We start from the raw sequence: 14,506 nt of genomic DNA on the forward strand, positions 1-14,506 counted from the left end.
TGAATACAGAAAAGGTGTGAATGTTTTTAGTGTACTCAATAGAGTATTCTTCAGTAAATATATAATTAAAAAAAAAATTTTAAATCCCCCCCACTAGTGAAGTCTCAATCCAGGAAAACACTTAAAAATATGGACAGTCCCATTCAGTTCAGTGGGACTACTCACATGCTTAAGTGTTTTTTTGTATTGGAGGCAAAGTTTATAAAAACTCAGTTTAAAAAAAAAAGTGCAAAGAAACTATGAAAGGTGATGGCTGTGGTTTTAAAATATACGGTTTGCTAAGAGTATTAAGCGGTTAAGTGTGGCTGACCCTCCTAATCAGTACTGTTTTTATTATCAGTCACCAGCATTGTTGATGTTTTCAAGCATGCAAGATGCAATAGGTTGTTGTATAATGTAGTTAGGCAGTAATACAGATATCCATAAATAATATTCTGCATGTATGATTTCTGAGCAATTTACGACACTACAAAGTGAATTTTCAATATGCTGTGGCTCTCAGAGTGAAGAGCAACCAGACAGCCACGAGTATTAAGGAGTGGCCACCATCAACAAAAATGGCCCCTAAAATAAATGGTTTAAATATAGCAAGTAGCTGTTAGAATATGTCACGACGATGTATTTCTTTTTAATTTAGTAGAGAGAGGGGGATTAAAACTGTGGTTATTACCTTTCCCTCCAAGATCTACAGAGTAGAATGAACGGCTCAGTGTGATGAACAATGGGGTCAGCAATTTTATAGAGTAGTAATGACTTGTCATAACCATATGTAAATGGCATTAACTGGCAGTGGACAGCAGAGCAACCCAAACTTGACCTACAAGTACAAGGACATCTCTTCTCATTAACATCACAAATCTTCCTGTTTTCTCTCCCCTTTAAAATAGCCAGTGAAAAAGTTAGTGGTCTTTTATTATGTTTGTGCTAAATACATGAAATTATTTTGACAACTAGAAAGAATTTGTCCAGGAGCATGTATCACAAAAAGTACGTATCATATTGTTTTATCAATATGAAAAAAGAGAGTCTCTTTATTGGACCCTGATAATTTTACTTAGTTTTTGTGGCTTAACTCCTGCAGTAAGAAGTTTATTAAAGCTAACCCAAAATACCTTTTAGCACTGCAGTTTGAGTAGCCTTATGGTAAAAATTACAAATCGGATGATATTTTATCTTTTTTAATTTTATTTTTGGTTTAACCTTTGGAAAATGTATTATATAGTTTATAAGCATGGGCAAAGTATTTTGTTACAAATCAGTTTAAAAAGCTAACTTTTTAATGCTGCAGTATACTCTGACTGCATAGGTTTTTCAAGGAACAGATGACCAACTAAGGGATATGTACCAGAATCATCAGAGAACAGTAAAAGAGAAGGAAAGGAGATTAACAGACTGTCAACGTGAGCTGGATAGAGCAAGCAAAGAGTGTCAGAGATTTAACAGAGAGAAATCAGAATTACTTGTTGAACAAGGTATAATAGGCTGATTTTAAAAAAAAAATGCAGAAATTATCTAATATAATATAAACACTTGTAAAAGGATGAGTGACAGAATTTCCATGTTTGAGCCAATGAAAATCTTGAAATGTGGTATACTTATTCAGTATTGGTTGCTTAGTACAGGGGGTCAAAGTTCAAATATGGGACTTTGACCTTCACTGTCAGAGATAACCAAAAGGTCATTAGTCTTCTCCATGGGATTTCAATTGTACACTTGCCCTTTTGACCAATAATGTTGACATTGGTGCACTCATTCATTTATGGACTTTTTGTGGAAAAGGAGCCATTTTGGGCATTTGTGTTCTAGGTCACCAGGAAGACATCAGTCAAACAATTTACAAAGCATATGTTTGGTCTGTGAGCTGGTTGCGTTAGCATGAATCCTCCAGTTTAGAGGAACTGAGATCACCAATTTTAGTTAATGGATTTTAGCCAAGAAAATTGTTGGGAGGGAAGTGAGTGCACCATATATACCCAAAGGGTTGACTTCAGGCAAGTTGTATTTCATGTGGTTTCTTTAAAAATCCCTAAATACCATGCATCTTGTTCTGTATAGCTTATTAATTATTTCAAGATACATACATTAATTACAAGTTTTACGTACATATCTATAAACAGAAAGTGTTGTCATAACTACAGTTATAATAATATCAATATTTGATAGTATAGGTAATAATGATCTTTGGAAGAATTATAAATGGAACAGGATTACTCAGATAGTAAGAGCATGGCCTTTAAATGATGGACATTCCTTCTTGATGTTGTGGTAATTAACCCCTTAGGTCCTGTGTTCTTGATTCAGACAATTACCAAAATTCCTTAATAGGACAAATTAACTTAATACACATGGTAGGGAGGGAGGTTATTGCTTTTCTACTTAAAACAATTTTAAAACCTACATACTAAATTTTATGTGGATTTAGAAAGAGAAGAAAGTAAATCTGAGCTGGCAATTTTAGTGCAATTTTCATAATTTTGTAATTTGCATTGGCTGAATGATTAAGGTCCCAAAATAGGCACTTAGAAAAGTAAAAAGTAAGCTGCCACCAATATTTAAGATTATCTCCTGCTGATCTGCCACTGCATTCCTTTACCCCATCTACTAACATTACTGCATTAGAATAAATGGCTTTTTGTTGAATTGGTCAAAGAAAAACATTTTGCTTTTAGGGTTTTTTTTAAATCTGTACAAAATACAGACTGAGAACTCCAATGCCTTGTTTCACTGCAAAGCAAGTAAAAGCTGTGATCTGCTGTTAAGATTTACTAGTGCAAACTCTTCTGCCTTCATGGAGTCCAAATGTAAGTCTTGTTGAAGTTTACAAATTGAGCCTATACAGGGGAAAGATAAAATGTGGGAATAATGACAATGCCGATAGACCTTAAAAAGGGCTTTTTGGGTAGTTTAGACCAGTGATTCTCAAACTTTTATATTGGTGACCCCTTACACACAGCAAGCCTCTTTTTACATTTAACACTATTACAAATGCTGGAGGCGAAGTGGGGTTTTTGGGTGGATGCTGCCAGCTCGCGATCCCCCCATGTAATAACTTTGTGACCCCGTGAGGAGTCACAACCCCCAGTTTGAGATCTCCTGGTTTAGACACAAAACTCAATTTTAATGTTTTTTTTTTTTAAAAAAGGAATTTACAAGACTGTAGAAGTGTTTTCATGATTTTTTTAAAAAATCAGTTAATATTTTTATTTATTTTAGAAAAATAACATGAAACTTGAAATCTAGTCTTTTAAAAAAAAAAGTTAAATGTTGTTTTGAATACTGCACGAGACAGACATCCCACTTTCCTGGGATCCACAGCAATCACATTTTCCTATTTTAAAAAACTGGAAGTGGAAGGGCATTCTCCCCTCCTGCTGTGTAAAAGGCCCACACAGACTGGGGAAACTGAGTAAAGGTTCAATGCTGCAAACGCACTCACAAGTAAATGAGGATAGTCCCACTGAGCTCAGTTGACAGGTTCAGCCTTATTGACTACATGGGGGGGAAAGTGACAAAATGCTGTCAGATGTACAAAGTTAAAAACGGGGAAAAAAAATTTCTCTGTCAGTTCTAGAAATCATATAATTTACTTGAAACAATAGTGGGTAAAAATAAATTTCCAACAGAAGTGAGTTGGGTTTTTTGTTTGTTTTTGGATTGTTTTTTGGTTTTCTTCCTGTTAGGATTTATTTGTAGACTGAAGTTGCATTGGTTTAACATAAATCAGTTAAAAAAACAATTTAGGTAAACTGTTGCAACCCACTGTGTGGGCATACCTGCATTGATTTAAACCTGGTTGTATTCTGTAGCTTCTTTCTGTAAATTTACCAATGAAGGCTAAACCAATAAAAGTCATGTTTAAATTATTTTAGCATCCATACACAAAGTGGCCCTGATTAAATCAGTTTAGCATCACACCTTTAGTGTGAAACTATGTGGGCACAGCAGACCTGACTAAAAAATAAAAGTTACCCTAATTAGTGTATGTTCATTGTCCAAGCTAAGGGAAGTTCAAAAGTAAACAGCTAGCATAAATAGTGATAAGTAAACTAAACTGTTTGTGTTAATAAATCTAAAGTGGCATTAGTAACATAAGAAATGAAACCTATTTCTTTAAAAATAAAAAAAAAGACCTTTTAAGAGTCTCTTCAACGATAGAAACTGCTAAAATTCAGTTATTGATACATGCGATTTAAAAAAATTGAGTAGAAACATCCCTTCCAATTGATTTGCATATTGAACATAATCAGATATAAACAACATATGTTCTTGATGTATACACTTTTAAATGTGTAAACCTTACTTTTGTGTGTGTGTGTGTGTGTGTGTGTGTGTGTGTGTGTGTGTGCACGCATGTGTGTACAAACATATATGTGAAGGTCGTCTTCAGCTACAAGCAGATCGTCACCAGCAGGACATCAGAACCAGGGATTCATTAATCCAGACTTTGGCAGCACTGTTGGAATTAGATGGTTTTGAACGAACACCTTTTAATGAAAGGCAAATTAACAGTTTTCACCAGCTTGTGAAAGAGAGACAAGAAAGAGAAGCAGAAACTGCCAGTCAGTTAATGGTAAGATTTTGTCACCTTGCTTTATGCATTCTCATGATATCTGTTTTCATAATGCATGTGACTTGATAGCAGTAGAGTCATCAGAAGTCGTGTTCTTTATTTCCTTGTCAAATGTTCACAAGGACCTACATTACCATTACATGAATCCTTATCTCACAATTAGAATAATAGAATATCAGGGTTGGAAGGAACCTTAGGAGGTCATCTAGTACAATCCCCTGCTCAAAATAGGACCAATTCCCAACGAAATCACCCCAGCCAGGGCTTACCTTAAAAATCTCTAAGGAAGGAGATTCCACCACCTCCCTAGGTAACACATTCCAGTGCTTCACCACCCTCCTAGTGAAAAAGTTTTTCCTAATATCCAACCTAAACCCCCCCACTGGAACTTGAGACCATTACTCCTTGTTCTGTCATCTGCTACCACTGAGAACAGCCTAGATCCATCCTCTTTGGAACCCCATTTCAGGTAGTTGAAAGCAGCTATCAAATCTTCCCTCGTTCTTCTATTCTGCAGACTAAATAATCCCATTTCCCTCAGCCTCTCCTCATAAGTCATGTGCTCCAGTTCCCTAATCATTTTTCTTGCCCTCAGCTGGACTCTTTCCAATTTTTCCAGTTCTAATATTATACACACAGTTGTCAACAGTTTTTAGAATATGCTTGGTATTAGAAGATGCTTCTGCCAAGAAGACCTTACAAGGACACCTTATATTGTTCGGGTGCTGTTGTTTTTTTAAATTACACACAGTGTAACTTATCATAAGCTCTAATGTAGTGAAAAAATATTTAATACTTGGATTGTAAGTTCACTGGGGAAGGCACCATCTTTTTGTTCTGTGTTTGCCTAGCACAGTGATGTTCTTACCCATGACTGGGGCTCCGAGGTAGCACAGCCGCCGACTTTTCATTGTGCTGGTGGGTGTTTAACCCCTGGCTCTGCTCCAGCCCCGGAGCACCCACGGAGTCACCACCTATGTTAGGTAGTATGGTAATACAAATAATAATAATTCTGTTTAACATGAATGTCTAGAATTGCCTGGAAAAAATCTTCCTCGCCTATGCAAAATTTTGAACTTCGGGAAAAAAAAAAAAAAAAACCTTTTATCCCACATCAGGAGAATCAAAATGGAATTTTTCAGTTTGTTCAGAGGACTGCCTGACTCCTGCTAGGATGGCTGACTCCCCAAACACATGGCTCTTTGGGCTGCCCAGCTTAGAAGCTTGCTGCCCAGGCATTCAGGCATCCCCAGCTCCCAAGCTCTCCACCAGGTGAATTGCTGACAAGCTAGGGAAGTGGGTAGATGAGCTGGCGGGAAACCAGGCAAGTTTTTGTTGGAAATCTGCCTGGTTTCTATCAAAAAATTTGTCAAAATCAACACTTTCCTTCAAAATGATTTGATTTCAACGACTTGGTATTTTCCAACAGAAAAACATTTTGGTGGAAAATTTCCAACCAGCTCTATTATTGTTCCAAAATATTTCAGCTTGTTGCATTAGACAGGTGCCAATATGGTCATAGTGATCTACTTGTAGAAAAAAGTCTGTAGGGGGCTTTGTATAAAATAATTCAGCTGTAGATAATTGCTTAGTAACTGTTTTGGATGGCTTCTTTGTTAAGAGAGAATTTGCAGAAAAAGAAACAATGAAACAAAAACAGATAGATGAAATAAGAGATAAGAAAACTGGACTGGAAAAAACCATTGACCTGAAGTCAGACATTCAAAATAAGAAACAGCTTGAACTGAAGAATGTGAAATATGAACTGAATCAGTTGGAGGAGTCTTCAGACAGGATTCTGGAACTGGATCAGGAACTCATCAAGGCTGTAAGATTTTATATTTGAATAATTTAAATAAATACACAACAGAAAGCATATTTGGTTGTCTTGTTACTTTTGGTCATATCAAGTATTGCAGATGCGGACAGCAGTGACATAATGAAAAAACCTGATCACCCCTGCCATCCCAAAAACCCTGAAACCTATATCATGTTCTTTGAGAGTAAACTATATGTTACATGTTGAAATCAGTCATGATTTTTCTTGGTCCCTGAAAAGAAAACGATGCCATGATTTTCACAGTTATAAACTTATAACAAGCCATCCCTATTCAAAGGCAAGTTGTCTAATTGCTGCATCCTTACCTGTGCCTTTTTAGCCAAGTGTTTGTACTTGTTTGCTTATAGCTGAAGAATTTAATGCATCATGGAATTTCTTCACATAGACTTTCCCTTAAGGAAAACTCTTAAGTATACTTTATCATTCAATGGATGCCAAAAAGCAAAGAGCAAATAGGATATGGATGAGGCACATTGAAGCCATATTCTATCTATCTAGCACCTTAACAGGGGAATAAAAACTCATTTTTCTTCTCTTTTATATTAGCATCCATCAGGGTAGTAGATGAGCAGTTGGGGAGGCTGTGCAACCTTTTTGGAGTCTTAACATCCATGTCCTCTTTTCTTTGTTTTACATTCCTTACTTACAGCCCCATTTCACAGCCTTTGTCGTTCTGTATGCAGTCCTTTCCGATCATGTAATTGTCATTCCTTTATCCATCAGAGTTATTACTGTTGAGTAATGAAAATCCCTTCCTCTTGTCTCATTATCAGTAGGACTTCATTAGTCTTGTTTGAATTGGCATAATTATAAATCACATTTTAAAAATAAACCTTTGGTTGATTTTATTTTTCTGTTTAGGAATGTGAACTAGATAAGGCTGAGAAGAACAGCAATGTGGAAGCTCTTGAATTGGAGGTACAAAAACTTCAGAATGAGAAAGCAAACCTGGACAAGGTCCTTCGGAAATTGGATCAAGAGATGGAACAGCTAAACTTGCATACCACAACAATCACCCAAATGGATATGTTGAGGAAAGACAAAGTAGCGTATTTCTTTTGATTTTCCTAGTATCTTCCTTATTAAGAAATGTACATCAAGTTAATATCTTTCATTGAGGCTTTATGAGGAGCAGTTATTTATCAGAATCTTACGTCATTAACTGCATAAAAAATTGTGCATTTGAAAACAGATGTAACTTTATAAGTACACTGAATAAAATAACAGTTTGTGAATATAGAAAAGTATATTTTAAGACTATTTTTTTCCCCAAGGTGGACAAAGAGGAGCAGATCAGAAAAATAAAATCTAGACATATTGATGAATTGACCTCATTGCTGGGATATTTTCCTAACAAAAAACAGCTTGAAGATTGGCTTCATGCTAAAACTAGAGAGATTAATCAGACAAGAGACAAGCTTGCCCAACTTAAGTAAGTATTCATTTGCTCAATTCTGGCTTCAGAATGAATTTCTGAAGTTAGTTCATTTTGAAGTTGGAGATTTTAATCCATTGTTTCTGGTACCTTACTACAGATATGTCTTGTTTGATTTATTGTTGTTGTTTTTTATTGCTGCATCTTAAAATTAATGCATATATAAGGTCAGAAGGAACCTTTACACTAATCTAGTCTGACCTTCTGTATAACACAGGCTAAAAAACCTCACCCAGAAATCTCTATATTAAGCCCATAATTTCAGTTTGTAAAATTATTCAGGCCCCAGTCCTGCAGTGGAATACATATTGGTAGACCCCCTTTATAGCTGTGCAGAATCTGGTTGAAGTTCATGAGACTCCATATAGATCTGGTTATAAGATTTGAGACTCAATGATACTGCAAAATTCAGAAACATGAAATATAATGATCAGTCAAGAAATATACTTTTCTTGAAGAATAGAATGACAATTTGGTTTGGGTTTCATCCCCTTATGGTTGTAGAATGTTTTCTTCAATAATATAAGTCTGTTTTTTTTTTTTATATTGAAAATATCCATGTACCAGGTACATTCTGTAATGGACTTTGTTTATAACTGTTAGGAAGCAATCTAATTTTAGAATTCCTAACAAATATATTTTTGCTTATGTAACTTGGCCCCCTTTCACAAGGATACTTAAGCCAAAAGCCAGTTCAAAATATTTTTAGAAAATGGGTTAGTATTAGGGCTGTCAATTAATCACAGTTAACTTGCGCAATGAACTAAAAAAAAATTGCGATTAAAAAAATTAACCACAATTAATCACACTGTTAAACAATAGAATACCAATTGAAATTTATTAAATATTTTTGGATGTTTGTTTTCTATATTTTCAAATGTAATTGAAATCAGTATAACACAGAATACAGAGTGTACAGTGCTCACTTTATTTTTTATTACAAATATTTGCACTGTAAAAAACAAAAGAAATTGTATTTTTCAAATCACGTAATACAAGTACTATAGTGCAATCTTTTTATTATGAAAGTTGAACTTACAAATGTAAAATTATGTGCAAAAATAACTTCATTCAAAAATAAAACAATGTAAAACTTTAGATGCTATATGTCCACTCAGTCCTACTTCAGCCAGTCACTCAGACAAACAAGTTTGGGTACAATTTGCAGGAGATAATGCTGCCTTCTTTTTGTTTACAATGTCACCTGAAAGCAAGAACAGGCGTTCGCATAGCACTTTTGTAGCCAGCGTTGCAAGGTATTTACATGCCAGATATGCTAAACATTGGTATGCCCCTTCATTCTTCGGCCACCATTCCAGAAGACATGCTTCCATGCTGATGACGCTCATTAAAAAAATAACACATTAACTAATTTTTTGACTGAACTCCTTGGGGGAGAATTTTATGTCTCCTGTTCTGTTTTACCCGCATTCTGCCATATATTTCATGTTATAGCAATCTCAGATGATGACCCAGCACATGTTCGCTTTAAGAACACTTTCACTGTAGATTTCACAAAATGCAAAAAAGGTACCAATGTGAGACTTCTAACCGACCCAAGGTTTAAGAATCTGAAGTGCCTCCCAAAATCTGAGAGGGATGAGGTATGGAGAATGCTTTCAGAAGACTTAGAAGAGAAACACTCAGATGTGGAAACTATAGAACCAGAACCACCAAAAAAAGAAAATCAACCTTCTGCTGATTGCATCTGATTCAGATGATGAAAATGAACTTGTGTCAGTCCGCACTGCTTTGGATCATAATCAAGCAGAACCCATCATCAGCATGGACGCATGTCCTCTGGAATGGTGGTTGAAGCATGAAGGGACATATGAATCTTTAGCGCATCTGGCACGTAAATATCTTGCGGCGCCGGCTACAACGGTGCCATGCGAACGCCTGTTCTCGCTATAGTATTCCTTATAGATTAGGTTTTCAGCCAAAACTAGCAGGAATTTGTCCAATGTGAATTTAAGATTCAAGCTAACCTAATAGTTTCTGGGCTATAACGGTTTGTAAGCTTATTTTGGTGCCCTTCTTTAATATAAGAATTCACACATTCCTGTTTCAGCAAAGAACTAGCTTCAGCAGAACAAAATAAAAATCATATCAGTATTGAGCTAAGAAAAAGAGAAGAGCAGTTGTCCAATTATGAAGACAAACTTTTTGATGTTTGTGGAAGCCAAGATTTTGATAGTGACCTGTACAAACTTCAGGATGAAATTGAAAAGACTTCAAAGCAGCGAGGTAGTTTTATGTATTTCTTCACTTTCTTCTAAGCTCTTTTTAAATTTAAATTCCAAATCGTAAGACAGTAATACTGCCAGTTATATGGAGTAGTGGGTCCTTATCTTTATTTGTGAGATGAGCAATAGTTAATATAAAATTTAATACAAGGCTCAACCTGAAGGTGCCACATTTAAGAATAAAATTAAAATCAGTTTTCCTTAGTTTTATTCTTTTACTTCTATATTGCATGTAAACAGCCACAAAAACATTTTTGTTATCTCAGTGAATTTGCTACCTTATTACTTCATTCTTATAAATTTACTAATAACTACTCTGACATAGTAAATATGTAGGTCCTGATCCTGGATTGTGTCAAAGCTGGGAGAATATTCCACTACCTGGATCTGCCAGCTGTACAAACAGTGCAAATTAGCAGCTGCTGTGTGACCATAGATGTGGCTCGTCGTGCCACATGTTAGCAGAAGAGTCTGGTTGTATTCAAAGAAAATTACAGTCACTTTCACAATTCATTTATTCAAGAGAGAGCAATTTAAGTTAAAATATTCCATTGGTCTGTTAATTTCACAGATTTCAACTTTGTTTCCTTTTATAGTTATACAAATTATTGTTGCAGATTTGGTTATTCGCTGCTTTAATTGACAAACTTTAATTTTATTCTTTTAAAAACAGCTATGCTTGCTGGAGCCACAGCAGTTTATTCACAGTTTATTACACAGCTGACAGATGAGAACCAGTCATGTTGTCCAGTTTGTCAGAGAGTCTTTCAAACAGAATCAGAACTGCAAGATGTAATTAGCGATCTGCAGTCCAAGTTACGTCTTGCTCCAGATAAACTGAAGTCAACAGAATCTGAGCTTAAAAGAAGAGAAAAGAAGCGTGATGAAATGATGGGGCTTAAACCAATAAGGTAAGATACCATGCAGAGTATACTACACCTTTTGTTACACACTTTTAAAAGGAATCATATTATTCCAAATGATGATAGTTTCTGTGCATTACAAAGAACAAGGATAAACGTGAGGAAAATATTTTGGAAGTAGTTAATTCAACTCTCAAAACACTAACTCTCAAAAGTGTCATTACGTCAATATATAATAACCAAGAGCTTTGTCCTCTACTCCTTTTAGACTGTACTGTATGTTTGACAATTCCAGTACTTTCACATTTCTGTTGAGGGTTAGGCAGAGGAATTGGTTAAGTGTTGCTTCTTCAGTGGTCATATCCAGTATAAAAAAGCCTTCATTTTTTTTTCACTTTTTAACATCTATATAATTAAAATGGTGAAATTATTTATGCTGTAACTAAAATGTCTTCATTCTACTTCATGGTAAATATGTTTGCCATAAGTGCTGAAGCAGAGGCTATGTTGCTGAAAACAAACTGTGAATCAAGCTCACCATTTTACAAACGTTTTGTTACAGGAGATATAAATCAATTTCTTTTATTAATCTCTTTCTGTTTCTGAGAAGGTTTTGTGAATTCAGACCTTCTGGAGCAGAAGCTCTGAACTTGGGATCTGCAGGGACATCCTAGTGGGTCTGCAGTACCTCCTCTGTATTGCTGAGGTTCAGACGTGTGTGTGTGTGTGTGTTTTCCTGCCTTTTTTGGAATCCATCCTTGTATCCGTATACTGCTAATCCAGGGGTTCTCAGACTTTTGTACTGGTGACCCCTTTCACACAGCAAGCTTCTGAGTGCAACCCCCCTTATACATTAAAAACACTGTTTTATATATTTCACACCATTATAAATGCTGGAGACAAAGCGGGGTTTGGGGTGGAGGCTGACAGCTTACCCCCCATGTAATTACCTCATGACCCCTTGAGGGGTCCCGACCACCGATTTGAGAACCCCATCCCTGCATGGATTGAATTTTATCCCTTGACATTAGATATTTCTAAGGAGCAGTTTAATTGTTGTTGTCTTTGAAATTTACCAGATGGCACCAGATAGCAGTTAATGTTTAAAAAAAAAATCACCAGATGGATCCCTGCAGATCTCTCTACAAAGATTAATTCTCCTAACTTCAAAATTGTCTGCATCTTTTCAACTGGGAAAAATGTATCATACAGGGCACTTTGAATTACTCTCCTTTTCTTCTCTCCCCACCACTCTCCCAAAACAAAACTGAAAAAAAGTTTAACTTTCATGTCAGTACCAACAAGATTTTGGGTTGGGGTGGAAAACGCATGAATTTTGCAGAGGTGAAGGGTCTCCAAACTCAAGAAATGTTGGGAGCCTGTTTTCTAGTAGAGTCTGGTTACCTCAGGGTTGCATGGGACTTAGTATGTAAGGGGTGGGGGGAGGGAGTACGAAATATAAAAAGCTGAGATGCTTTTTCTTCACAAGGTGGTAGTATTGTATAGTGGTTTTCTGTAAGATCTGAGATTAGCATGAGCATATTGCTTTGATAAGTTTTCTTGGCTTTGAACTGATCTTAGCTGACTGAAAGGATAGGATCTGTTACCATAGGTTGATGAATGAGATGACCAGATAGGCAGGTTTCTGTAAGTGACAATTTCTGTAAAACAGTTCCATCTGCTCCAGTTCTAAATCATAGCACAAATTACCCATTATATTGAACTTAAACTACTATTTTTAAATGGGCAATTGTTGTTATGGATTTATATTTTATATTAAGGCAGACCATAGCTGAACTTAAAGAAAAGGACATACCAGACTTAAGAAACAAGCTACAGAATGTAAACAGAGATATTCAACGCCTAAAGAATGATGTAGAAGAACAGGAAACTCTCTTAGGTACAGTTATGCCCGAGGAGGAAAGTGCCAAAGCATGTTTACAAGATATAACACTTATGGAAAGGTATCAGGTAAGTTTACTAGATTTATTAATGAATAAAATAATACTCCCTTAGTGCTACCTTGGTATGCTGTCCATCACGGTGTCTCGAAATGTTGAAGAATCTTAAAGCCAATAGAGGGGAAAAAAAGGATTTTAAAAAAATAATACCAAACTTATCATAAGTAGTTTTGGGTAATAATATTATATACTTGTATAGTGCCCTTAATTTCAGAGGATCCTAAAGTGCTTTACAAACAATTCACAAGCATCACTGGGTTTGAAGAACTCCATGGTGGAAGTAGGGGAAAGATCTTTTTCCTGTGTTCCCCAAGTGGGAACACAATCACTTTGGAAGCTACTCCTAATTAGTAACTGAACTGTCCTTTACAGCCCTAACCTTCTGCCACTCTATTCTAACTCTTCCTGCATCTGGGTTTCATACTATGTGCCTCTCCAAATATTGCCCATTTGCTATAGCGCCATCCACATACACGTGGGGCAGCATTTGCCTCATAATTAAGTGAAAATATTCATGCAGCACTGAATAAGAGAAGATAAATTCAAGAATGTTCCTAATTCTGACTGATTTTAAAAAAAAATACAATAGCTGACATAGTTTCAGCTGTGTGAAACCATGGCACAGTGTTTAAATGTGTCAAATGGGCAGGAAATAAAGTATATACTTCTGCACCCTGTATGATTTGAAGTAAGTCATGTTGATCATACTGATTTAAAATTCCCTTAGTTCTGAATGTATCATTATATATTTATTACTCTGTCTACATTTTTGCTTTCTTTGTTTCAACAGATCTTAAGTGTAAGCTTTTACAATTGTGCCTAATTTAATAAAATGGACTACAAAATTATATCATCTATTTTACACACCTGAATTTTTCAGATAGAAACCCTTGTGTGAATGCTGTTTTCCCGTGCACATCTGAAGTTCTGAATCTGAGAATATTTAGGTGTTCAAAATAAATTATGCAATTTTGGAATCTGCATTAAGATCCCTTTGCAAATTTTGTCTGTAGTATAAACTCAGTTTCTAATAACCTCATCCATTTGTACATTTGTATTAAAAATAGTACATTTTAGATTAAAATACACTTTTTAGTGTAAGCTGCTCTGAATACAGCAGTCAACAGTACAAAAATCTTAAACTTTTTTTCCTGTTGTTTTCAGACTGATTTAAGGGATGTTGAACGAAAAATTGCCCAGCAGGCCAATAAGCTGCACGGGGTAGACTTAGGTCGAACTGTTATACAAGTAAGCCAGGAAAAACAAGAAAAAAAACACCTGTGGGATACAGGTAAAATCATAGAAGTAAACTGGTAGTTTCCCAGCCACTATGCATTTTGAATATTGAAAGTAACTTTTTAAAACTTTCTATTTTAAAGTATATGCTTATTTATATTTTTAATGTTTTAAAGCAATAGTTAATTATTTAAGATCTTTTAATGAAATCTTATGTCAGGCATACTGCTTCTCATTTTTCATGGGAATGATCTGTCATCTGATACAAAGAGTAAGATTTCAGTTAGTGCGGAATAAAAGGTGTTTTGGTAATGTAAGGTTGATTAAATGTGTTTTATTTATTTATTTATTTTTC

General features: G+C 35.5%; 1 protein-coding gene across 2 annotated transcripts in view; it reads left to right on the forward strand.

The window, feature by feature from the left end:
- The window catches only part of RAD50 (RAD50 double strand break repair protein), a 40,218-nt gene that overhangs the window by 11,094 nt on the left and 14,618 nt on the right, over nt 1-14,506 (forward strand). For both annotated transcript variants that reach the window (XM_038414002.2, XM_043490435.1), the window contains exons 8-16: nt 1,307-1,472; nt 4,377-4,570; nt 6,192-6,398; nt 7,272-7,454; nt 7,685-7,842; nt 9,917-10,092; nt 10,765-11,002; nt 12,736-12,925; nt 14,080-14,206. In XM_038414002.2, coding sequence (XP_038269930.1) covers nt 1,307-1,472; nt 4,377-4,570; nt 6,192-6,398; nt 7,272-7,454; nt 7,685-7,842; nt 9,917-10,092; nt 10,765-11,002; nt 12,736-12,925; nt 14,080-14,206 — 1,639 coding nt within the window. The remainder of the gene's footprint in view (nt 1-1,306; nt 1,473-4,376; nt 4,571-6,191; nt 6,399-7,271; nt 7,455-7,684; nt 7,843-9,916; nt 10,093-10,764; nt 11,003-12,735; nt 12,926-14,079; nt 14,207-14,506) is intronic.

The sequence above is a fragment of the Dermochelys coriacea genome, chromosome 8 (genome assembly GCF_009764565.3).
Source record: "Dermochelys coriacea isolate rDerCor1 chromosome 8, rDerCor1.pri.v4, whole genome shotgun sequence".
Lineage (NCBI taxonomy): Eukaryota > Metazoa > Chordata > Testudines > Dermochelyidae > Dermochelys > Dermochelys coriacea.